Source organism: Mytilus edulis, chromosome 6 (assembly GCF_963676685.1).
Source record: "Mytilus edulis chromosome 6, xbMytEdul2.2, whole genome shotgun sequence".
Classification (NCBI taxonomy): Eukaryota; Metazoa; Mollusca; class Bivalvia; order Mytilida; family Mytilidae; genus Mytilus; species Mytilus edulis.
This window is the reverse complement of record NC_092349.1, coordinates 81,787,916-81,814,601: the sequence shown is the minus strand read 5'-3', so window position 1 is coordinate 81,814,601 and position 26,686 is coordinate 81,787,916. Positions and strand designations below refer to the sequence as shown.

The 26,686-nt window shown below is 31.7% G+C and overlaps 1 protein-coding gene across 4 annotated transcripts; it reads left to right on the top strand.

Moving 5' to 3' along the window:
• Positions 1-26,686, top strand: LOC139528649 (mRNA export factor GLE1-like). Of its 4 annotated transcripts, none has more exons than XM_071324741.1 (14): positions 1-61; positions 5,156-5,227; positions 10,643-10,761; positions 11,139-11,349; positions 12,004-12,152; positions 12,941-13,001; positions 13,501-13,547; positions 14,562-14,833; positions 17,992-18,113; positions 19,088-19,169; positions 19,582-19,691; positions 21,670-21,882; positions 23,707-23,897; positions 25,180-26,686. In XM_071324741.1, the coding sequence occupies exons 2-14, from the start codon at positions 5,156-5,158 to the stop codon at positions 25,622-25,624; spliced, it is 2,094 nt and encodes a 697-aa protein (XP_071180842.1). In that variant the 5' UTR covers positions 1-61; the 3' UTR covers positions 25,625-26,686. The 4 variants fall into 4 exon arrangements, with proteins under 4 accessions (XP_071180842.1, XP_071180840.1, XP_071180841.1 ...); XM_071324739.1 differs by having other exon boundaries at positions 11,136-11,349; XM_071324740.1 differs by having other exon boundaries at positions 1-65; positions 5,160-5,227.

The window sequence follows — 26,686 nt, the reverse complement described above, 5'->3', positions numbered from 1 at the left end:
AAATACTCATCATGATGTTTGATTACTAGCAAATTTAATTCAAATTTAAATATTCGATCAGATGGGGAAGGTCTAAAACGCGGAAGTGGAAAACGCGGAAGTGAAAAATAGGTGTATTATAACTAATATCTCTGGAACCGCTTTAGCTAAATCGACAAATAAAACTGATTCTGAAAGCTATTATAATAGGCTATAAGATAAAATTAAAAACATATTTATTTAAATATGCTTTGTTACCGAAAAGTTGACCGGAAGTCTTTCTTAGTGTGACTCTGGCAACACATTTTTGTACATTAAAACTTAAATTGACGAAAAAGCATATAACCCGGTCAAAGTCTGTAAATTGATTCTTGTAGACATTTAAATGACAAATAATATGATATAAAGAAAAAAATAAATATATTACTATAAAAGGGCAAAAAGTTGACCGGAAGTCACCCTTGTACACAAATGTTGAAGTAAAATTTTCAACTTTGAATTAAAATTCACAAAAATATAAAAAGCCCGGTCAAATTCTGTCAATTGATTCTTAAAGATATTTAAATGACAAATAATATGATATAAAGAAAAAAATAAATATATTACTATAAAAGGGCAAAAAGTTGACCGGAAGTCACCCTTGTACACAAATGTTGAAGTAAAATTTTCAACTTTGAATTAAAATTCACAAAAATATGAAAAGCCCGGTCAAATTCTGTCAATTGATTCTTAAAGACATTTAAATGACAAATAATATGATATAAAGAAAAAAATAAATATATTACTATAAAAGGGCAAAAAGTTGACCGGAAGTCACCCTTGTATACAAATATTGAAGTGAAATTTTCAACTTTGAATTAAAATTCCCAAAAATATAAAAAGCCCGGTCAAAATCGAGAACAAGATTCGAAAAGACAATTTAATAACAAATGATTTGATATAAATAACAATAAAAATATATCAAACTAAAATTGCAAAAACTTGACCTGTTGCCTAGCTTGTGTTTTAATCTTGACCCCCCTTTTATGGAAAAAAAATAATGACTAAAACTAGATATAAAATACTTGCTATTTTTATTTCATTTAATCACATTTCAATAGTATATAATTTCTGATATTTCATGTGTTCCATTTAGACATTAACAACCCTCCTCCTTTTTCACCCGGGTTTGGGACCGGCGTTGGCGGAGTTATTGTTTTTTTTTCTTTCTTATTTTGCTTTATTATTTATTGATGCACTACACTCAGTGGCTTTAATTTATCTATTTATTATCTCTTTTATGTAGGAAAAATAATGTTCAAATTAATTTCAAGAATAGGTATTGTTAACATTTTTAAAATTTATTTAAAATTTATCAAAACTGTAAATTGCTATATAATTTAAGTTAAACTATCTATATGTACTTCGCAGAACCAGCTGTTTCCTTTCATATTTTTTAAGCACAAGACCGATGTGTCCAGACATCACACATTTTACGCCCTGTTTTTCCTTCACAACCTACCATATCCTCTATTGTATCAGGTTTTCCACAGTGACAGTTTGTTGAGATAATGTGGGTTTTAGTTTTTAAATTTTTAGGAGTTTTACCGAAATATTTTTTTGGAAAATGTGTGAATTTACCATTTTCAAGACCATGAATTAAATGTTCTCTCATATATTTTTGCTCGTATGTGATATGAGTACCTCCTTTAAACCCAGTTTGACAAAATTCAAGAGCATTTGCAATTGCAAAAAGTCCACAATCTATGCTGTTTTGTTGTTTTTGGTATTCTTATTATTAATTTTTTCTTGTCTTTACCGTAGATTTGCGTTAACTGATATTCTAATGAAGTTGTTAAATTTAATGATAAGCTGTCTAGAAGATATATGTTTCCATCTCTAGTTTGAAGAGACAAAACCCAATGAGCATTACCATTATGGTGTATTTGTACACTTGGTGACTCTTGTGATTGAAAACCCGGTACGTCTAAACACTGCTAAGGACTCCTTAGTGCACTAAGGACTATACAATGCCACTAAGGACTAGAAGGACTACTGTTATACGTGTTATATTTAGATGTTATGTTAGAGATTGATATTTAATGACTAAATTTCAAATTTTATAGAAAAATAATCATATATAAAAAAGATATTCAACATTTTCTAGACACGTGCCCATTTTTCTTTGATATACCGAAAATCAATGAACCGATTGACACGTGCCAAATAATATAACAACTGATCAAACAATCATATTCTTTAATTTAAGTAATTAACAATTGTATCGAAAAGATTAATACTTGATTATCATTATAAAATGTGTTGTTCTTGTTTAAAATGATTAAAAGGACAAATAATTTTGCTTTTGTTTTATTTATTTCCCGACAAAGTTACATTTTTGTGTTGTATTTGCCATAGGTTTTATCTTTGATGTGCGCCAACTAATAAGTAAGAGTGTGGTCAGCTTGGTAAAATGTTTATGTGAGAGACATGAAGACAAAATGAATAAATATATTTATAACTTTTTTGTTTTTATTTTAATTCCGTCAAAGATGCGTGTATATACAAATGGCTTCACTAAAACTTGAGTAAATTCCAATAAACTATAAATCATGATTTTTATTTTTCCACTGTCTATTACTGCTATATACATCATATACGTAATAGTACGAATAACGATTGAATTGAAAAAAAAAATCATTTATGGACAAATAACAATTGTGAATCAATAAATCATGTGTTCAAAACGGCGATAAACTGGAAACCAAAAAGCATACCAGAACTTGTGAAAATTCTCCACGAACTAGTCAAGCTGGAATTTGCCGACTTAAGACGAGCACTGTACAGCCAAGGCAATTACCTGCTGTTTGGATACTATAAGCGCCACCAATTATTGTATCAATGCTGGCTTACAAAATCAGCTGATCAAAAAGATCGTCTTTTTCATAAACTTATGAAAGACAGTGACAAGTCCAGATTGACTGCAGAAAAAGAAAAAACTGTGACAAGTACTCTGTATGACTTTACCATGCCATTACCCCCAAACCCCCAAATTTTTTTTTCTCATCTATAATATGTGTTTCCCCCGCATCTTCTTCGATTACACTTAGTTCAAGTTTTTTTTAGATTTAGGAGTTGAAAATTCTGTTGATATTTTAGGCGTTTTATTAGGTTTTATGCTACCATTCGTTTTGGAAAAAGAGTTACACAGTGTTTTCCTTTCCTGCCATTTACAATAAACGCACCTTGTTGTGGAACCAAAGTAATTAAATGATTATCAACAATAAACCGTGCCAAACTTTGTTGACTGCTATCAGTCGGGTATTCTATGACAGGTTGTTGATTAACTATTACCTCATTATTTTCTAATTTGACCTGATTAGTACTAGTGTTCTCACCAGAGTTTGTTTGTTTTATGATTTCCTGTGAATTTAAATTGCCTAAAGGATCAGTGTCAGATTGGAAAGAATTAGACTGTCGTTTTTTAAATATTCAATTTACTTCATCAGGACTTACAATTCTTTTTGGAAATATAGCATCTGATGGTGAAATAAATGCTCTACTAAACTCTTTTTTTCAAATTATAATTTCCTAAACCAGAACGTCCACGTAAAATTTCATAATTCTCAAAATTTTGTATGTAATAAAAACCCAAAGCCAGTGTAGCTCTTTCCAAACATTTTCTCTTTTTAAAACGGTATTCATACTTTCGGAAAGATTGTTTGTTATTCCAGAATAAGGATCAAACATGCCGGGATATTTTTCAATTAACCGTTTACCAAAGTGATTTTGAATTGCCGGAGATATATGTTTATTGAAATGTTCTAAAACTACGGGAGTCCATTTTATGTGACACGTGCTCAATTGTGACAACATAATTAGTCCACACGCTGACATTCCTTAAATACTATGATGTGAGCAAAAAAACCTAATTATTAATCAATTAATATAATTCATACTTTAATAATGCAATCAAACATAAATAAAATAGAATAATTAATAATCATTACCTTATATGATATAGTGTATAAGGTTGATTTAAAAATCTTTATAAAATTTAATATTTAGGAATAGATTCAAAAGCATTAAAGAGACTGTCGGTCTAGGCTTTGCTATTTTATTTTAATGTTTTGCTCATTAATTTTATTACATATTATTTAGGTATTTGATATCTCCTTTTTTTTATATAAATTTTAGCATTAGTTCAGTTCCATTTAAGTATTTTGTACGTAAATGTTAGTTTGAAGTTGAATTTTTTACTTATTCTTTTACACACAAGATAGGGTTCCGGGCAACATTTTTTTTCTATTTTGAGATATGTATTTATATATTTCTATATCATACCATTTGTCAATGAATTTTCTTTCTAAATCATTTTCAGGATTTTGACCGGGCTTTTTATATTTTTGTGAATTTTAGTATCAAAGTGAAAATTTCACTTCATCATTTGTATACAAGGGTGACTTCCGGTCAACATTTTTACCATTTATAGTAATGTAAATATATTTTTCTTTATATCATATTAATTGATATTGAATTGTCTTTAAGAATCATGTTTTCGATTTTGACCGGGATTTTTATTTTTTTGTGAATTTAAGTTCAAAGTTGAAAATTTGACTTCATCATTTATATACAAGGGTGACTTCCGGTCAACTTTTTGCCCTTTTATAGTAATATATTTATTTTTGTCTTTATATCATATTATTTGTCATTTAAATGTCTTCATGAATCAATTTACAGAATTTGACCGGGCTTTTTATATTATTGTGAATTTTAATTCAAAGTTGAAAATTTCTTTTCTATATTTATGTACAAGGGTGACTTCCGGTCAATTTTTTGCCCTTTTATAGTAATAGTTTTGTTTTTTTGTTTATATCATATTATTTGTCATTTAAATATCTTTAAGAATCAATTTACAGACTTTGACCGGGTTATATGCTTTTTCGTCAATTTAAGTTTTAATGTTCAAAAATGTGTTGCCAGAGTCACACTAAGAAAGACTTCCGGTCAACTTTTCGGTAAAAAAGCTTATTTAAATAAATATTTTTTAAATTTTATCTTATAGCCTATTATGATAGCTTTCAGAATCAGTTTTATTTATCGATTTAGCTAAAGCGGTTCCAGAGATATAAGTTATAATACACCCATTTTTCACTTCCGCGTTTTCCACTTCCGCGTTTTAGACCCTCCCCACAACATGGATATTTCAAAGGCGCTGAAGAACACACCTAAAGGAAGCTTAACATATGACAGAAGACCTCCTTCAAAGGTTCATCATCATTATTTTTCCAAAACAATAAGACAACTTTCACAAATTATTAACAATTTCGTTTTCCTCTTCTTGTTTATTTCTTTTATTCCTGCATGTCGATTTGTCTTCAGGGCAATGTATAAGACCTCCAAAACCTAGAAAGGGGGGGGGGGCAAGGGGTTTAACTGTTATGCTGTTATGGGGCAATTTAATTCTTTGTTATCTGTTATTCTGAAAATGTATTTGCTGTTAGATGTTATTGTCTAATTCATTGTTAGCTGTTATTGGACTATTAGGTTTTTTGTTATCTGTTATTGTGATAATATATTTGCTGTTAACTGTTATTGAAAATTGGAATGTTAGAAATTTTTTTGACAGCCCATATTCGGTAGAAATTGAAGATTATTGGACATTGGGATCTAGAAAAAAATGTACCACTAGTAATATGGTGGTCCCGTATTTTCGGCGAAGGATTTCATTAATATATACCCATCACAGATCAACACATAAACATATTAATATCAGTGAAATCCAGGACAATTACAGTATATCTTATGATTATCCTTTGTAATAAAATCCCATTTTTTATGAACATGTAGCTTGCTGTTCGGTGTGAGCCAAGGCTCCATGTTGAACGTTGAAGGCTGTTTTTTTTTTTTTACCTACAATGGTTTACTTTTATAAATTGTTACTTAGATGGAGATTTGTCTCATTGCCACTCATACCACATCTTGCTTTATCTATGTATTTAGAATTTTTTTTTGTATGGGGATAATGTTCCTTGTTTCCCGTACGTACATATTAAATTCGAGCATTTCTTAATATAACAAAAAGGAAAGTATATGGCCAGGGATATCTGATGAGGATCTCAATTAAGAACTACATGGAGGTCTTTACTACTAGTTAACATTTTATATAATGAAGTACACATACTCAGATCTGTGATTCTTTTCAAAGCAGAACCAGATACATTGTACAATGAAATTTCAAACCATGTACTGGGTTCCGAAGCTGCACATAACTCATTACAAACAAAGATATATTTCGTCTTTAAGCCATTGTTCCACTACTAAACTATGTATTCTACTTACTAGTACACTTGGTACACTCAAAAACCGGATATTAAGATGTTCAAATGAGGCATTTGAAAATAGTGGAATAATTGAAATGTCAAAATTATTTTGAAGTACTTGATAAATTGCATGTTTATAATTTGTGCTATTGATTTTTCTACCCTATATACATGTACCACTGTGCCTCGTATTCTTATTAAGAAAAAAAAAATCCCACACCTCAAGCATTGAACGTGCATTTAAAAAAAATTCAGAATACAAATATATATATTCAAACTCTTTCAGGTTATATTCAAATTTTAATATGTTGTTACTAATGACAGAATGGAGGTCAAGTTCAATAATGACGATTTTGACTTTTACCGTTCAGGAGTTATGGTTCTTGAAAGATTGAAAAATGGTGTTTCCCGTCGTGTCCGTGCATTTTCTCATGAACCATTCAACCAAAGCTTTTGAAATTTTAATATGTTGTTACTGATGACAAAATAGAGGTCAAGTTCAATAATGACGATTTTGACTTTTACCATTCAGGAGTTATGGTTCTTGAAAGATCGTAAAATGGCGTTTCCATTCACGTTGTTGCATTTACTCATGGACCATTCAATCTAAGCTTTTCAAATTTTAATATGTTGATACTGATGATGACAAGATGGAGGTCAAATTTGATATTGACGATTTTCACTTTCACCATTCATCAGTATACGTATAATGGTTCTTGTGATATTGCCAGGAAACAAATAAATGTTAATAAATCCGGTTTGCTGTCGTTGTGACAGCCTCTTGTTTTTGTCTGCTATGGAGTTTACGTATATTGTCAAGCTATCAGAATTCCAATGGGAAATAACTGTGCACCACTTATTGCTCACCTGTTTCCGTTTTGTTATGAGTTACAATTAATGAAAAAATTCAGCAACGGAAGGGATTGTGCTTGATTTTCATATGATGGAGACATAATCTTTCAATCAGTCCAGGACCTGACTTATTTTAATATTTCATTTACTGTTATCTGTTTTTGTCCATTTTAATTCCTTGTTATCTGTTATAAGCCAAATCAATTTGCTGTTATGCTGTTATTGGGACCCCCCTTGCCCTCCCTCCTAGAAGTATGGGCCAAAAACTGGGGCATGCGCTTCAATGCAAAGAAGTGCTATATACTTAGCATCAAGAACAAAAGCCAGAAGATGTACAGCCTAGACGGACATGTACTACAACAAGTCCAACACAACCCATATCTAGGCTTACAAATATCAGAAGACCTAAAATGGACCACGCACATCTCAAATGTAGCCAAGAAAGCCATTTCGACACTCGGCTTTCTGAGGAGAAATCTACACTTCTGCCCAAAAGATTGCAAAAAGACCGCATTTATATCATTAATACGATCAACTATGGAATATGGTGCCATAATATGGGACCCATATACACAACATGATATAAATCTATTAGAAAGAATACAACGCAGAGCAGCTAGATTCATTACAGGCGACTATAGGTCTAGAGAAGAGGGGTCAGTCACCAAAATGCTAGCCAAGTTAGAACTAGACAATCTACAAACGAGAAGAACAAGTCAACGGCTGGTATTTCTGTACAAAGTGGTTGAGGGGTTGGTCCCAGCTATTAATCCTGACGATTTTCTTGTTAAAAGTAAACCTAAGAGAAAAATCAAACCCAAAACATTTGACAATTTTGTAAGTGCCAATATAGTGACAAATTCAGTGAAGAACAATTCTAAGGCACTAGAAACTATTCCTAGCAACACCGATCCATATAAGAACTCTTTCTTCGTCAAGAGTATTCTACACTGGAACCAACTGGAAGACCGTATTGTATTTGCAGATACAGTTGAGAGCTTCAAGGCTGCTCTCCAACACCGCCAATAGGTGTCTCTCTTTCCCGTTGAGTAAAAGCCAGAATTGGTGTCTTCAACGTATACATACAGATACAGATATATGTTTCAATGTGTCTACATTTGCGTGTGTCTGTGTGTTTTAAGTGGGTCTCATACACCTTATCGCTATTTGTCCGCCATTACTAGATATCACACAGGTTCCCATAAATTTTTGACGTCACAAAACATAATATCTGACTCCACAATGGAAAAGTGATTGTTGTATGCGTTTAAAGCGACCGGGTCACCTGGGATTAGCGATAAGGTGCATGGCGGTCTAAGCGTGATGCGGTATCAAGTTCGTTAGTGCCCAATACACTTTCGCACCCTAAACGTTCGCACCTCGCACGTTCGCACCCAAGGTCCATTCGCACTCTACACGTTTGCGCCCAATTTTAATTCAAATTCCAGTTGAATAATTGGAAAATCATGATTGTTGTTATAAATTGCTTTAATTTAATGTAAGTAAAACATTCAAGATTTTAAATGAAAAACACTAAAGATAATTGTTTTTAACGGCTTGGTCCCTTTGATCTGAAACAATAAAATATAGCAATACACTATTATAACATGTACAATGTATAACCAAAACATGATAAAGTTTATTCAACACACAAAAAAAAATGTAGTCAGAATCTCACTTTATTTTGAAACAAGTCAATGAAACAAAGTTATAGCAATACACTAACCAAAACATGATTAAGAGTTATTCAACACAAAATAAAACGTTGACAGAATCCCACTTTATTTAGAAAGGATTATTTTAATTTTTTTTAACAACACAAAAAAAAATGCTGTCTCACTTTATTTTGAGACAATGACAACAAATATAAGAATACACTTGCCAAAACTTGATTACAAAGCGATAGTTATTAAACACAAAACCAATTAAATATTGGGCGCAAACATGTACATGTAGGGTGCGAATGGACTTTGGGTGCGAATATGTAGGGTGTGAAAGGGGGCGAACATGAGTGGGTGCGAACGTGAATGGGCGTGAATAGACCTGGATTCGCGTGATGCGTGATTGCCGATTTTTTTGTAAGCGTGAGGCGTGTAAGTCAAAATTATTATGCCATGAAAACCGGATATGAAATCTATCAGGACATGGGAAATTACAAAAAAATGAGTATTGCTTACGTACATAGTGTAAGAGAAATACGGGAATCTGACAAAACAGTAAGCAGGATCTGGGATCAGAACCCCCCCCCCAATGAGACCCCCTTTTAAGTGTCTATGTGTTGATGCCTAAATGTGTCAATGTGTCTATGTGTTTTAATTAAGATTTACTAGGTCTATTGATATTTTAATTGTTATTCCCCAAGGAACTACTTGTTCCACATACCATGTATGCTTCAAATAACCTGGTGTGAAACAACAATAACTGTTTAATTACAACATGTACAACATCTGATTTGTTAAATTTTGACATGTTTGATGAAAAAATTCGGAAGGAACTTTTGTGATTTTTAGTAATTATAACAATTAATTAAAATTGAGAATGGAAATAGGGAATGTGTCAAAGAGACAACAACCTGACCATAGAAAAAACAACAGCAGAAGGTCACCAACAGGTCTTCTATGTAGCGAGAAATTCCCGCACCCGGAGGCATCCTTCAGCTGGCCCCTAAAGAAATATATACTAGCTCAGTGATAATGAACGTCATACTAAACTCCAAACGGCCATAATAAATAATAGGTTTGTTTGCCCAAACGCTACCTACCCAGAAAAAAACTGCCTAGTCAAATTCTTTTATTGTCCTGATTTGAAGAAGTTTTTTTTTAATCAAATAGGCATGAAGATTAATAACATCTGATACTTCAATTTCTTTGTGTTAAAATTTCACTGCAGATATAAAGTGTTAGTATATAATATACACAATACCTAATGTCATGAATTTTAATGTAGTTGTTTTTTAATCAAATAGGCATGAAGACTAATAACATCTGATACTTCAATTTCTTTTTTTGAAAAAAAAAAAGAAAATGTCTACCTACCTACCCACTGTCTCAACCTTTGGGTAGAGTTTGGGCAAACCAAAATATTTTTAAGTACACAAGAAACTTAAATTAAAATATTACAAGACTAATAAAGGCCTGTGGCTCCTGACTTGGGACAAAAATGCGGCGGGTTTAAACATGTTTATGAGATCTCAACCCTCCCCCTATACCTCTAGCCAATGTAGAAAAGTAAACGCAGAACAATAATTACCTGCACAAAAGCTATGAAAGTATGTCTATGTCCCAATTTAAGCAAATAACAATAATATATTCTGTCTTTTTGTTCATTTTTGTGAGTAAACAGGTAAGGGGAGGGGGGCAGGACCTTTTCCAAGCCCTCCCCCTTTTTCAAAATCTGTTTTGATTTGTTTTATATAAATGAACACTCAAATAGAAAATAAATGTCAGTAACAGTCAGTTTGTCATATTCAAATGTATATTTAGTGTATTGATTTTGTTGTTATATTTCAGGAGTTCTTTGAGCATTGTTCTCCTCCTCCAAGTATTTCCAAGAGGTTTGATAACTCACCCAATAACAGACTTACAGACCATGTCTTGCACAAACATCGTAAAGGTAGCATTCCAGACAGGTAAATATGTGTTACAATTTTACTGCAGTTATAAAGTGTGTTAGTATATAATATACACAATACCTAATGTCATGAATTTTAATGTATGTAATAGTGAATACACTTAGAAACACAATTTATGGATTGAGAAATAAACTCATCATTGATACCAGGATTGAAATTTATATTTACACCAGACAAGAATTTTGTCTAAAAAGGACTCATCAAAAAAAGATTTTCTGTGGATTTTTGATAATTTTGTATTTAATCTATAACGTTTTGAAGTTTTCAAAGCATTATTGACTATAAAATATACAAATTATGCTTGTAAATTTGTTCTCAACTTCTGTTATGAAATTGGATATTCTCATTATTAATATGTAATAATTGTTTAGTAGTGCCAGTGAATCATCATATGACAATGTTGTCCAATCAACCATCAGAACAGACTCTTCATCACCAAGGATAGTGGAGATTATCTCCCCTACATCACCAATTGAGATTGTCTCCCCTACACATAAAAAGAACATAATTCCAGTTTCACCAGAGTACACAAAGAGTATACTAGCAGTTAAGGAGTATGAAAACTCTCTTGACAAGGAGATCAAGGTCAGTATTGGTATTTACTTGGGTATGTTTAATGGGTAATGAAAACCATGATTTCAATTAGTCAACAAAATTCATTTCAATATCTTCATTGAAAAATTTCCAAATTTTACTTCAGCTACTATAAAAAGACCTCTATCCAGGTTCTGTTTGACAAAGTAACTGATGTGTAAAAAAAATATATTCTCAGTCTAGGACTATATCTAAATTAGTAATTGCCAAAAAAAAGTGTCAAACATAAGAAGATGTGGTATGTTGGCCAATGACTGGTAATTTGACAAACTTTCCCCCAGTGACCAAATGACAAGGATGTAAGCAACATTAGGTTGGGGCCTTCAACAAAGAGCAAAACCAATACCATATAATGAGCTACAAATTACAATATTGTATGAGAAATTGCTGCAGTCACAGGTGAAATAAAAATAAAAGTTATGAGATGAATGGAAAAAGTGCAATATTTTAGTTTATTTATAAACGGAGTGTACTTGTGTTGTTGTAATTCATCTTGACAGTTCCTCGTGAGTTAAATGTTTAAACAATGAATGGAATGAGTCAAGATGGCTTTTATGTCTAACTACATTAGTAACCAGCTAGCATTCATCTTTATTTTTTAATTTGAACTTTTCAAACATCATGAACATAACTTTATTTCATTAGATTAAGGTATACAACAAACAGCAAAGGTTTACAGAACATACCAAGAAACTTCAGAATGAGGCTGAGAATAAGTTGTCAGTATTACAGAGAAACCAACAGAACAAAGCTGAAGAACAACAACAGGAAACAGAATTACAATTCATGCAACAGTATGCTAATAATACATGTATCTTTAAGTTAGGAATAGAAGCTATTACATATTCTGTATATGAATATTGTCCTATTAATTTAAGCATTTTAAAGTTCAATTATATAGTTTTGAAGCAGCATTTTGTAAAATAAATAAATAATCTAGTATCACTGTCCATTGTTCACCAATGCACACAGACATTTCTGAATTTAAAATATTTTAATTTTTGTTATGCTCTAGAAGCAGGACCAATATGTAAGTGTAAAATAAAATTTTGCTGTTATAATCAGTAGCGGCCTATTTGAAAGCAGAAAAAAACAAGTGTCCCAAAAACAAAAAAAAAAACAAAAAATCTACTTTTTTGCATTTTTTTCTTCAGTTGAAAATTTGTCATATCTTAGTATAAAGATTGCAATATTTTGGTACAAAATTGAAAAAAGGGACCTAAACATGCCAAAATGTATGATTTATTTTATGTGCTTTGACATGTTTGAGAAGAAGTTTATAGGAAATAATGTTAAAAGCTGCACACTTAATATGACATATCTATAGAATACATATAAATGCATTAGATCTATCACAAGACTTTGTACTCTGTCTGAAAACTAGATAAAAAGAATCCTGATCAACAGACTTTTGTTTACAGATGAGAATTAAAACACACATATTTTTATCCTGGATGTCAAATAAAGGAGTATATTTAAAATTCAAATTCAGGAAAAAAGAAAAGTAAAAAAATCAAATTCAGAAGCACTTAACAATTTCATCGGGTTTATGTACAGTTGTAAATTTTACATTTTGTTTCAGAACAATTGAACTACAGGAAAAACAGAGAAAATTAAAAGAAGATCATCGAGAGCATGCTCAGGTATGATGATTTATATGAGTGGCTTGAAAAAGATCACTTCACACTTTTGTTGTCTGATTCAACTAATTCTTTTATGATTTCTGTTAGTTTTAGGTATGAGTTTGGATTTTTTTATTGTTCAATTGTATACATTTTTAGACATGTGCCCTAGTTACTGACAATAGACCATTGATGTTTGGAAACTGATAATATTAAATATAAAATACATATATTCTAATGTCTTTAGTTTTATGTGTCTAGTCAGAGTTTTTCACTACTTTTAAAAATATACTGAAAAAAGAATAGACATTTCCATTTAGTTGCACTAACATCAAAGTATATCCAACTACTGTTATTTCTATTGCAAAGCAGGGTAGACATATCTCTATGCCAATTTTTATTGAGTTTGTATGTTCGATTAAATATTTTCTAAAAACCTTTAATTTTTTTTTATTTGCAGTTAATTAAGGAAATATATGTTTATTATTATACTACATGTATCTATAACTTATGATTATAGATGTTACAGAAGAAACATGAGAAATTAAAAGAAGAAATAAAGAGAAAGTTAGTATACATATGATAGTTCATGTATTTAAATATTTTAATTTCAGTTAAACATGTTAAATGCTTGTTTAAACTCAGTTGCTTGACATGTTTAGAGATCTGTTTAGTGATCATTAAAACAACCTATTGTCATGCTGGAGGAGTGACTCTGGTACCTCTAATGACTTTTGTTATAGCACCATTACAGCTGAATGCATTGAGTGTGTAAGCAAAGGTAATATCTTTGGTTAACTTGCTTGCTAGCTGAACCCTGAAGTCATTATAAGATAAGGTATTCTACCCTCTTTTGGAAGTAGTCTAATCCTATAGACAGATAGATTGGTTATCTGTAGGACTTGTCTATACTCTTAAAGGAGGGTAGTTTACCTAACTTAATAATGCCTTCACGGTTCAGCTAGCAAGCAAGCTAACCAACAATATTACCTTTGTCTACACACTCAATGCAATTGGCCATAAACTTATTATCTATATGTCTTACATGCAAGAGATTATAAGACAGATGCCTCATTTTTAGATATCATTCTGAAATTTAGGCCATACTGTTAAGAAATGAACAAGATTCAAAATTCCAAATAAGTTTTTGAATTATGAAAACTTGAAATTTTATTTAATTTTATAGCTAACAGGGGGGAAAATATGAGGTATCCATCCATGACAATAAAATCAGAACTTGCACAATAAAAAACACCAGAAAAAACAAAAGAACAATACTTTTATTGTTATTCTATCTCAAAGTCACAGTGAGGCCTTCAACACTGAGCAAAACAAATTCTCACCTTACTGCAAGTTTAAAAGACGGGTGAAAGATACGAGAGGGACATTCAAACTCATAGATCAAATATTGACTGATAACGCCATGGCTAAAAAAGAAAAAGACAGACAAATAATAGTTCACAAGACACAACATTGAAAACTAAAGACTAATCAACACGAACCCCACCACATACTTAAGACCGCCCTGCCACTAGTTTGAGCAGAATTTTTGCAATATGAATAAGTATGTTTTCATTGTAGAGAAAAAGAAAGACAGGAAAGGATCCAGATAGCCCAGACTATAAGAAATGATATAGCTACTTTACTGGAGAGACTGAAAACTATGTATGAACAGTTTACACCCAAAGACAGGCTACCTGAATCTCTGAAAAAAGCACTTAATTTAGTCAACAATAAACTGGCTGAAGTCTCACAGATGGCTTCAAGAGATGTTGATACAAATGAAGTTGTTAAGATGACAGAAATTCTCAAGCTTTGCCTAAATGCATATGAATATATGAGAAAAGAATATGGTAGGTTTTTTTCAAGCCTGCGACCTTTGTCGCAGAAAGCTCAACATAGGTATAGTGATCCGGTGTTAGCTAAGTTCTTAAAAGCTTTATGTTTTAGAAGGTGGAAGACCTCGATGCTTCATACTTTGTATATAGTGTTACAAAGTTTTCGTCAGTCACAAGTTCAATGTCCTTGACCTCATTTTCATGGTTCAGTGACTCCTTGAAAAAAAAGTTAAGATTTTTTGTAATGTCAAATTCGCTTTTATTATAAGTAATATGATAACTATATTTGGTATGTGCATACCTTGCAAGATCCCTATGCCTGTTAGACAGTTTTCACTTGACCTCGACCTCATTTCATGGATCAGTGACTAAGGTTAAGTTTTGGTGGTCAAGTCCATATCTCAGATATTATAAGCATAGGTCTAGTATATTCGGTGTATGGCAGGACTGTAAGGTGTACATGTCCAACTGGCAGGTGTCATCTGACCTTGACCTCATTTTCATGGTTCAGTGGTTAAAGTTAAGTTTTTGAGTTTTGTCTTTTTATGCCCCACCTACGATAGTAGAGTGGCATTATGTTTTCTGGTCTGTGGCTCCCTTCGTCCGTTCGTTCGTTCGTCTGTGCGTCCGTTCAGGTTAAAGTTTTTGGTCGAGGTAGTTTTTGATGAAGCTGAAGTCCAATCAACTTGAAACTCAGTACACTTGTTGCTTTTGATATGATCTTTCTAATTTTAAAGCCAAATTAGACTTTTGACCCCAATTTTACAGTCCACTAAACATAGAAATGAAAGTGGGAGTTTCAGGTTAAAGTTTTGGTCAAGGTAGTTTTTGATGAAATTGAAGTCCAATCAACTTGAAACTTAGTACATATGCTCCTATAGTATAATCTTTCTAATTTTAATTTCAAATTAGATTATTACCCAATTTCATGGTCCATGAAACATGGAAAAGGATAGTGCGAGTGGGGCATCCGTGTACTGTGGACACATTTTTGTTTTATAATACTATATGCAATAGGTCAACTATATTTAGTGTATGGAAATATTTTATGATCTATATGTCAGTCGTGCAGGTTTAATAGACCTTGACCTCATTTTCATGGTTCATTGCTCAGTGTTAAGATTTTGTGTTTTGATCTGTATTACTTAAACTATAAGTAATAGGTCATCTTTATTTGTTGTACGTAAGAATTGCCTGGCATGGTTCATCTGGCCTTGACCTCAATTTCATGGTTCATCTGACCTTGACCTCATTTTCATGGTTCATTGGTCAATGTGTAGTTTTCTTGGTTAATGTTAAGTTTATGTGACAGTTGTAATCTATACTCTTAAACAAGAAGACCTCATTTTGTGTGACGCTTCTCTTCATTCCACAATAAATTGATCATTATGACTCTGTGTCCTATAGGTATCATGCATATTCACAATTGTCATCCTTTATAATGATTATGAAGTTTGAGCTGTTTTGGGAGAAAAACAAAAATAATGACGTCCAGATATTGTTTCTGTCATCCGACGAAAACTTATAAGTCGTAGACTTCCGTTTAGGGCTGTTTTACTATACACAGCATTTTTACTTAGGGACAGGCCTGCCGACAACTATTTTAACATTTTTTTGCATACCTTGAATAATTCATACTTATACTTAAACAAAGTGTATTTGCTATTTACTATCAATTCTAAGTTTATCCACAGGGGATACTGATATATTATATAGAGTTTATCTTTATAATATATCAGTGACTGTTGTGGATAGTTAGTAAACTTGGAATTAGTAGTAATTTAAATAGCAAATACACTTAATTTTTAGTATATGTATGTTCATAGTATATAGAAAAACAGAAAACAAAAAATAATGGACTTTGGGGAAAAAAAACAGAGGGCAAAAAAACAGAGGGCTTTTTTTCCTGTCACTACGGTACCAACAGGCTTAGACTGTTGATACCTCAGTTCCCTAAATTCTCCATTCATAAAATCTTTTTTGGAAAATTCATTCTTCAACAATTTATATACTTCATCACTGACTAAATGCCTGTGATTTCACAGGTGTGTTCTAGTAAAGCTTTATATTAGGACTATCAACATTATATCAATGATTAGTAAAAAAGGTAAGACATTTCAGCGTGTTCACTCTTGTTAGAAATGACTGTCATTAACAACAATATACTCTGATTGGCTACAGCTTGATGTGCTTCATGCTATGACTTACTAACAGTACAGGGTTGAGTTCAATATCGTAGCAGCTAGTATAGCCGCTATATCTTAGTTGAACGATATGCTATATATTAAACTAGCCTATCAAAATGAAGTCGTTAGTAAGAACCTTTCCGACACCATTTTTGATTTTCTAGACAGCAAGAATATTTGTCACAATCTACATCTATTTAGCAGCTAGACTAGCAATATGTTCAATAGCCAAAGTCTAGGTAGTGCTACAATATTGAACACCACCCAGATTAATTATTGTATTTCTGATGGTGTTAGACTGTCCCTTGTCTGTTGATTGACTCCTTATTTTCTAACCATTGCTGTTTCTTAACCATAAGATTGTTTCTGGTAAATAGGGAGAATAGCTACAATCAAATCAAAGGGTGATATTATCTTTCTACTCTACCTATAAAAACTGATATCACTCCATTAGTTTAATATGAGAAATTATTACTAACAAGAATGTGTCTTAAGTACATGGATGCCCCATCCGCATTATCAATTTCTATGTTCAGTGGACCATGAAAATTGGGTAAAATCTCTAATTAGGCATTTAAATTTGAAAGATTATATCATAAGGAACATGTGTACTAAGTTTCAAGTTGATTGGACTTCAACCTCATCAAAAACTACCTCAACCAAAAACTTTAACCTAAAATGGGACAGAGGGACGGACGAATGAACAGACAGACAAAAAGACGAACAGATGGACCCACAGACCAGAAAACATAATGCCCATAAATGGGGAATAAAAAGATCAAAGCAAAATGTTGGAAATTGCAATAAAATGTCAAATTGCATGTTTTTTATTGTTCAATTGTAATGTTTCTTCACTATATGTAATTATAACAAAGTGATTTGAGTAGGTATGTAATATAAATGAAGAATGGCCACTGGTATTGTGAATCTAATGGTTTATGAATCAAACATACATTTATCATGTTTATAATGATGATTTTTTTGTAGATGAGTTAACAAAGAAAATAAAAGAAGAACAATCTAAAGAGGAAGCTGAAAAGAAAGCCAGAGCAGAACTAGAGGCCAAGGCCAGGGCTGAAGCTGCCGCTGCTGCTGCTAAAGTTACAGTTGTAAGTCTTATAATAATTAACTTAAGGTGGTACCCAACACTTTGACTAAAATTGATTTGGCTCGTTTAATTTTCTTTAAATTTTGACAAAGTATTTACTTTGACCCTTTGAAAAAAATATAGAAATTTCAAAAAGTTTGAACCAACCGCTTTATCAGAAAAATTACACTAGTTATATAGCAGTTTGATGAACACTTATTTTGATCATTGAGAAGCTTGATATTCCCTTAACAACACAACGTAATCAAAACGTTTAGCTGATTTTACAGAGTTATCTCCCTGTAGTGTTAGGTACCACCTTAAAGCAGGTCTCTTATTTTGTCTTGTCTCCCATGAAATACTCTATGGACATGATATAGTATTTTATTCAAGTATTGAGGGGCAATATGAACAATATTTAAGCTATGATTTGATCATGTTTAGTACAATACAAATTGCAAAATAAGTAGCCTCATTGTATTTTTGGAAACATTTATAACATTTAATCAATTTGTATGGAACAAATAGCATGCCCTAATAAATAAAGACTCTTAACCATCCAAAATATACAATATTTACTGAATTAGAGCACTTTTTCACAGCATAAGGCCTAGGTATCCAATGAAAAGTTATATGAAAAATTAAATTTAGTGAAAACTGGTATACACTTAGGGACGACATCAAAAGTTCAATGAAGGATAAAAAACTTAATTCATATAGTTTTTTCACAGACCTCCCTACCCCTGTCTTAACTTAATTTGGGAAAAATTGATTGACCAATAAGGATATATGTAAAATTGATGTCAATTTATACAAAACTTGCAGCAATTTGACACCCCACCCCAAACTATTTGAATTAAGTTTTTTAACCTTCATTGATTTTTTTATGTCGTCCCTTATAAGATTGAATCATTACTTAGTTTTAAACCTTTTTCAGATTTTGTGATTTTTATTATTCTATATGATTGTGGTAAACCTTTTATTCATATTTTGTAGGTCCCTCCAACACCAGGAGTACCATCCACTCCTCTTGCCACCTCCACACCAGCACCATCATCAGCATCAAGACCTGCTACAGGTTTGTATCTACGACTTTGTGAAAGGATCAAAATATAAAATATCAATAAGTCATATATTTAGACATTCTACCTACATTTACTACTACAAAACATATTCATATAATTTATTCAAAATTTTGCAATCATTGGAATTTTTTTAAATATTGTATTGGTTAAGTTATTGAATTAATCATTTATTGATGGGTTCAGTGAAAATCTAGTGTAGCTATCAAATCATATCCAACTTTCCCAGAAGTCCTTGATTATTGTTCAAATCCTTGAAAGTACAATTTATTACTTCAGTCTAATCGTTACTAATAAAATAAGGCAACTTTAAATATAAAGTGATGTTTTACAGGATATTTAGTTGATTAAGGTATAGTATTATGTCATCATAGTATCTAACAAGTCCATATGTTTGTGATTTTACAGAGGCTGTGTTAAGATGTGTAGATCAGAATGCTTTCACACAGTATACCAACCTCCAGGTGCTGATAAAGAAAGCTGAAGAAGAATCTAAAACATTGTTCAATAATCCACAGGTACTTATCAGTTATGTTATCAACCAATGTCAGATTGCTGTCTCTTTGACAAATATCCTGTTCATACCTGTCAACCTGTGACGATGAAAATGCAGGTCATGACCTGCATTGAAGAATCAAATCTCAGGTCATAACGCGTACGAACTTTTTCGAGCTGAATTTCAGTATTTATGGTACATTTTCTTGTAATGTATATCAAAGATACCGAAACATCAATGCATGTTCACTTTGTTAAGTCATTTTAAATCTTATTGAATATTATTCCATTGCACTTTTAAAAGATTTTTATAAATTTGTGTAACTCAGTCTTATGTGCTTTACTTTATGAGTAAAAATACTACAATCATCAAACACTAGAATTTAATGTAATTCTTAAATGTTTGAGACTAATGACTATGTAGCCTTTAACCATAATATTTTACCTTTAACAAGGAAATTAGACTATAATAAAATACAGTAATACAGTTAAAGGAAGTATAAATGTAAAAAATAATTTTCAACTTTTTAAAAAAAATTGTATAAAGGTATAAAAATAATGAAAAATTATTTTTCAATATGTATATGAATTTTATATTTTTATGATTTAATCTTTTTCACCCATAAAACGTAAATATAAGGAATAATTTTGAATGGTGAATCAGTTTGTAAACCTTTACGACCTAAAGCTAAGAAAATTGGTGTTAATTAACAGTGTGTTTGACACCAAAGCTGTCAAGTGAAGCCATGCACTTAATGGGTCACTTAATTTGACAGTTTACATAGCTAGATGAACTTCCTGTTCATGGAAGAATTACGAATTTGCCAGTATTTCAAAGGAATATTACTTATGAAATCAATCTCAAGGCTAAGAAATACGGGTGAAATCGGGTCATTTTCGGAATTCCCGGGTTATTTCAATGACCCGTCGGGTGTTCCAGGTGATCCCTCAGAATTGTGAAAATCTCGGGTCACACCCGCAGAATACGGGTCAGTTGACAGGTATGCCTGTTCCAATCTCAACTTTATCTGACATCTGTTAAGTTTTTTGATGTTTTATTTTAATACCTATAAACCAGCAATACCTTTTACCCTTAGTTTTCCTACTTTTCTATATTTTAGCAGTTCGTCTTACTTTTATCATCATAGGCGAATCCAGGGGTGGCCATGGGGGGCCAGGCTCCCCTTTTGTGGGAAAAAATTGGTTGATTATATAGGGAATCACTGAAGCAGGACTCGAGACACCCCCCTCCCCCCCCTCCTTTAGTAAAAGTTCCTGATATGCCACTGATCATTTGATTCAACTGTGGTGAAAACATTGATTTTTGACATAAAATGGTTTTTAAGTCTGAATAAGATGTCGTTAAATGAAATGGGAGCCTTATATACAAGACTGTGACAACTTGTACAGAAATTACTTTTATAAAACTCAACTTTTATCCTTCAAATGAAATAATTAAGAATCTAGAGAATTCCAAATACACATATATTTTTTAAGAATGTGTACATTTCACTTCAGAAAAAAGGCATTGCATACAAACTCTATGATTAAAGTGCAAAAACTGACATAAAATGAACTTTACTAGATGTACAACAGCAACATATTTTAATGCAAAGATTATGAATAAAATGTGATGTAGTGTACATGTCAATGAGACACCAAGCCAACAACACTAATTGAAAGGCATATGAAGGTCAACATAAAGTCTTCAACAATAGATATGAATTATTGAATTTGGATATTGTGATTGTTGCCACTTTATTTATGACTAGGCCATCTTGAAATTGCACTGGGGTGAGAGATTGAATTCCATGTTGACTGCCTAAGTCTGACTTTGAGATGAGAGGGAGAAAAGCAATGAAAGCATGAATTTTTCCTTTTGTCCATTCTTGAAAAATTGCAGTAATAAATGCACACAAAAATTTCTTAATCAAATTAGTATATTTTGATTCTGTTGTCCAACTTGTGAGACATACCTCTTGTAAACACTTTCTATTTCAGATGAAGAAGATGAAATTCGACATCCAGAAATCCATTAACACTCCTATCAACAACATATCACCAGTGAGTGGTGACCATCTGAATGACCAACTGACCAGACTATTGACCTTGCTAGCTGGACGGACAGTAGATTTGTCAGGAAGACGATTCTCCTTGTCTGCCTGTCCTCAGGCATCACCATTCTGTAAATACTTGATCGCCAAAATGGTTGTGGTAAGTATAGTCATTGTGCTAAAATAAAGAAAAATGGTATATTCGTTAATGTTATGGTCTAATGGAGAGGGTTGTTTTTCTTGCACTGAAAAAAACATGAAATATGACATAATTTCACTTAAAACATGAAATAATAACTGTCATGAACTTTGCACGAAAAAAAGACCTTGATATAAACTTTTTGTGACTGATTCACAGTCTTCCTGTATATATATTAACTCTCTGTTTTACTTGATATTTCTTATTAGGATACACATTTCTGAAATAAATGACTTATGGCTTCTTAAAAAGTATATAATGATCTTTTGAACATTTAAAATGCAAATATTCCATGGACAAGAAAGCAGTGTTTTCCTTTTTTCACTAAGGTAAGGTGGGTGTTGAAATAAAATCACTTGCAACCGGGTGGGTTTTTTTTAAATATCCAACCGTTTTTTTTTATTTACTGTGGGTGCACGTGGGGGTCACAAATTAAAGATTAGTATAATATTCACATTTAATGGAGTTGAACAAACATAAATAGAAGTAGTCATATTAATTGTCAAATATTCTTTGATTGATAACAGATGGCTCTTGCAGGACTCCCTCCTCCTGCAAATGCAAGTCCTTTCGATCCAGGTTTCTGTCCTGTTTCTTGCTTTTGTGACATATTTGTGGCACACCGAACAGTAGTATCCTTCCTCTGTGACTATAAACCATTTAAAGTCTTGCTCATATTTGTCTTCACTCTCATGTCTTTTCCGTTGTTTGGTTGATTTTTTTTCAATTTCCACAACTTGAACATTACTATCAATTTTATTTACCGTAACTTATTTGGTCTGATATTTTTTTTATCATCATCGTCATCTGCCTTTCTTTTTCCTCGATTGATAAATGAAAACATTGAAATTTGACGATTGGACGCTATCATTGTCAATGCAAACAAATCAGCGAGGCGCGATTAGTATTCAAATTTTAACGGTACGGAACCGAAAAAATCCGGAATTTGAAAAAAAAGGCGACCACCTCCTAAAATTGAAAGGTGGTCGGCTTTCAAAAGAAGGTGGTCGGCACACCCGGCTTAAATGCCAAATGGAAAACACTGCAGACGTGAAAAGGGCTCGTTATTCACTCTTTGTCTTGAAATTGGTAAAAAGATCAACGTGCAATCAATTTTTAATTGTTCTTTTATCGTTCATTGGCAATTTTATTTCGCATTCTTCTGTGCAGATACACCCCCCTTTATGCCCCTCATACTTTGATGACTATGTGAACATATTACATTAAACAAAAGAGTATTACCTTTATGTAAACATAGCAAGAATCCTATGAAATAAAATATTTATTTTAGTGATGTTTAATTCCTAAAACTGTTTTTCATTAAGAAAAGAATCAATTTATACATATTTATTTCTATCTGAAGGATTCACTGTGTATCATATGATAGGTTGTTTCTTTAATTTATGTTGTTTCTTTATATTACATTTTATAATTTTATTTTATTAAATATTCCAACTTTTTCAATACAGACTTGTTCTGAATGCTGTATTACATACATCAAAGGTGAATATTGGGCCAATATTTCCAATACGGACTGGCAATGATGTGAATATAGGGCAATATTTCCAAAACGGACTGGTAATGAATCCTGAATTACATGCACAATATATGTTTACATGTAATTTAGGATTCATTTCAAGTCTGTATTGATAATATTGGACCGGGCCAAAAATCAATATAGATCACATGATTTATATGACCAGGACAAAATCACCAGTATGACACATGGCTGTTTAATCTTATTATATTACATTTTATAATTTTATTTATTATGTTCTCTTACAGAAAAAAGGAGAAGAGCAGGTATCTGCTTTGCACAGTTCAGCTTTTGCTATAGCAGCCGTTACTGTTGGGTTGTTAGCTGAACATCCTGACATTCTCCCCATGCTACTGGGACATTTTCACCAGCTGTGTCCTTATACAGTACCGTACCATATCAGTAAAACTGATGGACAATCTAGGGAGGATTTTTATAAGTAAGATACAAATATAAAATTGAAATAATTCTATCTTTCTGATGAAGCAAGCTCTTTTGTTTTATTCAAGTATTCTTACTGTAAACACAGTTAAAAAAAACAGAATGATTTGAGATAAAAACTAATAAAGTACATGTATTGCACACATAAAAAACATATTAGTCGTTTTAAGACATATAAAGTGCTTCAATTATAAAAAAAAAGCTGTGGTATCATGGTATGATTGCCAATGAGACAACTCTCCACAAGAGACCAAAATGACACAGAAATTAACACCTATAGGTCACCATACGGCCTTCAACAATGAGCAAAGCCCTTACTGCATAGTTTTTTAACCCCATTTATTTCCCAGAGCTCTGTAGTCATGATAGACTAGAAACAAATAAGATAAGAAAACTATATTTTGATTCAGTATGATTAAAACACAAACATTATCTCTTTAGAGCTTTGTACCGAATATATAAAACAAAAACACATAACATAAAACAGATATACATACACATATAGACATAGAATGAATATGAACTTTTTACCGAATATATAAAACAAAAACACATAACATAAAACAGATATACATACACATATAGACATAGAATAAATATGAACTTTTTACCGAATATATAAAACAAAAACACATAACATTAAACAGATATACATACACATGTAGACATAGAATGAATATAAACTATTCATACCTGCCAACTTTTCAAAATGACCATGGGGATTTACGTGTAAGATGGCTTTCATTGTCCTGAAAAACCTTCATGGGGACCTTCAAATGTATTTTAATGTTGAATTTTGGCTTCTTAATTCATATTTTTAAAAGCCTAAAGCCGTTGTAAGATTAACTGTTTTGTTATAATTGTGGACACAATTGTTCTTTTAAAATTTCCATTTTGGAGCTTTAATGGGGGAAATCCCCTGCAAATAGTGACAGTTGGCAGGTATGACTATTTACCGAATATATAAATCAAAAACACATAACATAAAACATAAAACAGATATACATACACATACAGACATAGAATAAATATGATATACATGCAAGGCAATCAAAGCAGACATGAAAATATCTCTTGTGTGTAATTATTGTGTAAAGGTGCATCTGTAAAACTATAGAACATTATAGGAAAATGTATGAATGAAAATTCATGTGTAAAATATACTTTAATGAAAAAGCAAAACAATAACACAAAAAATACAGACGACATGTAAAGTGCAACACTAATATGCATGTATAATAACTGGATATCTGTAATTTTCATTATACTTCATGTTTCAGGTCTTTAGGATATAAGTATGATTCTGAAGGAAATGCAGAAAAACAAGATCAGTTTCTCAAAAGAATGTCAGGATTAATGAGACTTTATGCTTCAGTCATGGTAGCTCATCCTCCAAGAGGTCCTAATCCCTATGGCACTGAGCATGCCTGGGAATGGTTGTCAATGGTGATGAACATTGAGCCTCTTCCTGATATCACAGCAACTATGACATTTGACCTGTTAGAGGTCACAGGACATGCTTTATACAGAGATTATAGAAAACAGTTTGTAAAGTTATTACATGTTTTAGCAAAGGAATTTTTCCCAAAGTTAAAAAGAATGGCTTCTCCAAGTGGAGGTGGCCCAATTTCAAGGTTAGAAGACTTTTTGCAGAATAGTCTTAGAAAAAACGGAAACATACGACCACCAGAGGGCTTATTGAATCAGCATTTTTGGATGACTTGATGAATGTTAATTTAGTCAGATATTGAATTGTTTAACATAATCATGACATTATCTTGTTTGTATCAAACTTTAAATCATTCAGAAATTTATGACAAAATTTAAGAATACAATAATAATTCATTCTTCTGTTTTTGATAATGTGAAAAAGAAAATTATTTGTTTTTTAAGATGTAAATCAGCATGAAAATGCAGTAAAAAAACCTATCTATTTTATTTATATTATAATGTTTTTTCATCCTTGAAGTTTGAATAAAACTGAAGTAAATTATGAATATTATGTAAATTGTTTGCATCTAATTATGTAGTCTCTCAAACCAAAGATTATAAAATTTGTATATTCTGCTGCATTTATAAGTGAGGGGAATTAAGATTAAAAGCAAAGACGGGTTTGGCTTAGAGTAATAGAATAATATGTGTAAATGGATGACATTATACCTTCAGTCTGCAACCTTGTGAGCTAACACATTAAATATCTGTCTGGTTGTCAATATAGGACATCAAAGCTAGTAAAACAAATATATTTCATTAATGAAATTTTTAAGATACATATGAATTACTGCCCTTTGATGTAAAACGTTAGTCATATAATTGAATTTCTGTCTAATTTCAAGATAATAAGCAGATTGTTACGTAGAGACATTTTTCAGATGGTATTTGTTAAACAAATAAAGTTCTAAAAGTTATTTTACAGAGGAGGATATTTATAGTGATATTTGCAGATACAGTATTAAATGGCATGCAAATGGATAATAACATAACATCAATTATTCTGGGCATGTAAATGACCTACATGTCACTAATGTACAATATCAAATGGTCAACAAGAAGACACTGAAAGTTTAATTGCTATATTATGTTATGATGATCGTCCTGATTATGCATGAAATATTTTACATTAAGCAACCTACGATCAATCAATCATGTTTTGATGATATATGACTGTGTAATTGTGCATTGTGTTGTGAATATTTTTGTACTACACTATATATAAATGTTGACTATTGTAATAAACATAAAAAAAAGTCTTACATTAGATTGTAGTAAAAAAATGAACACTATAAA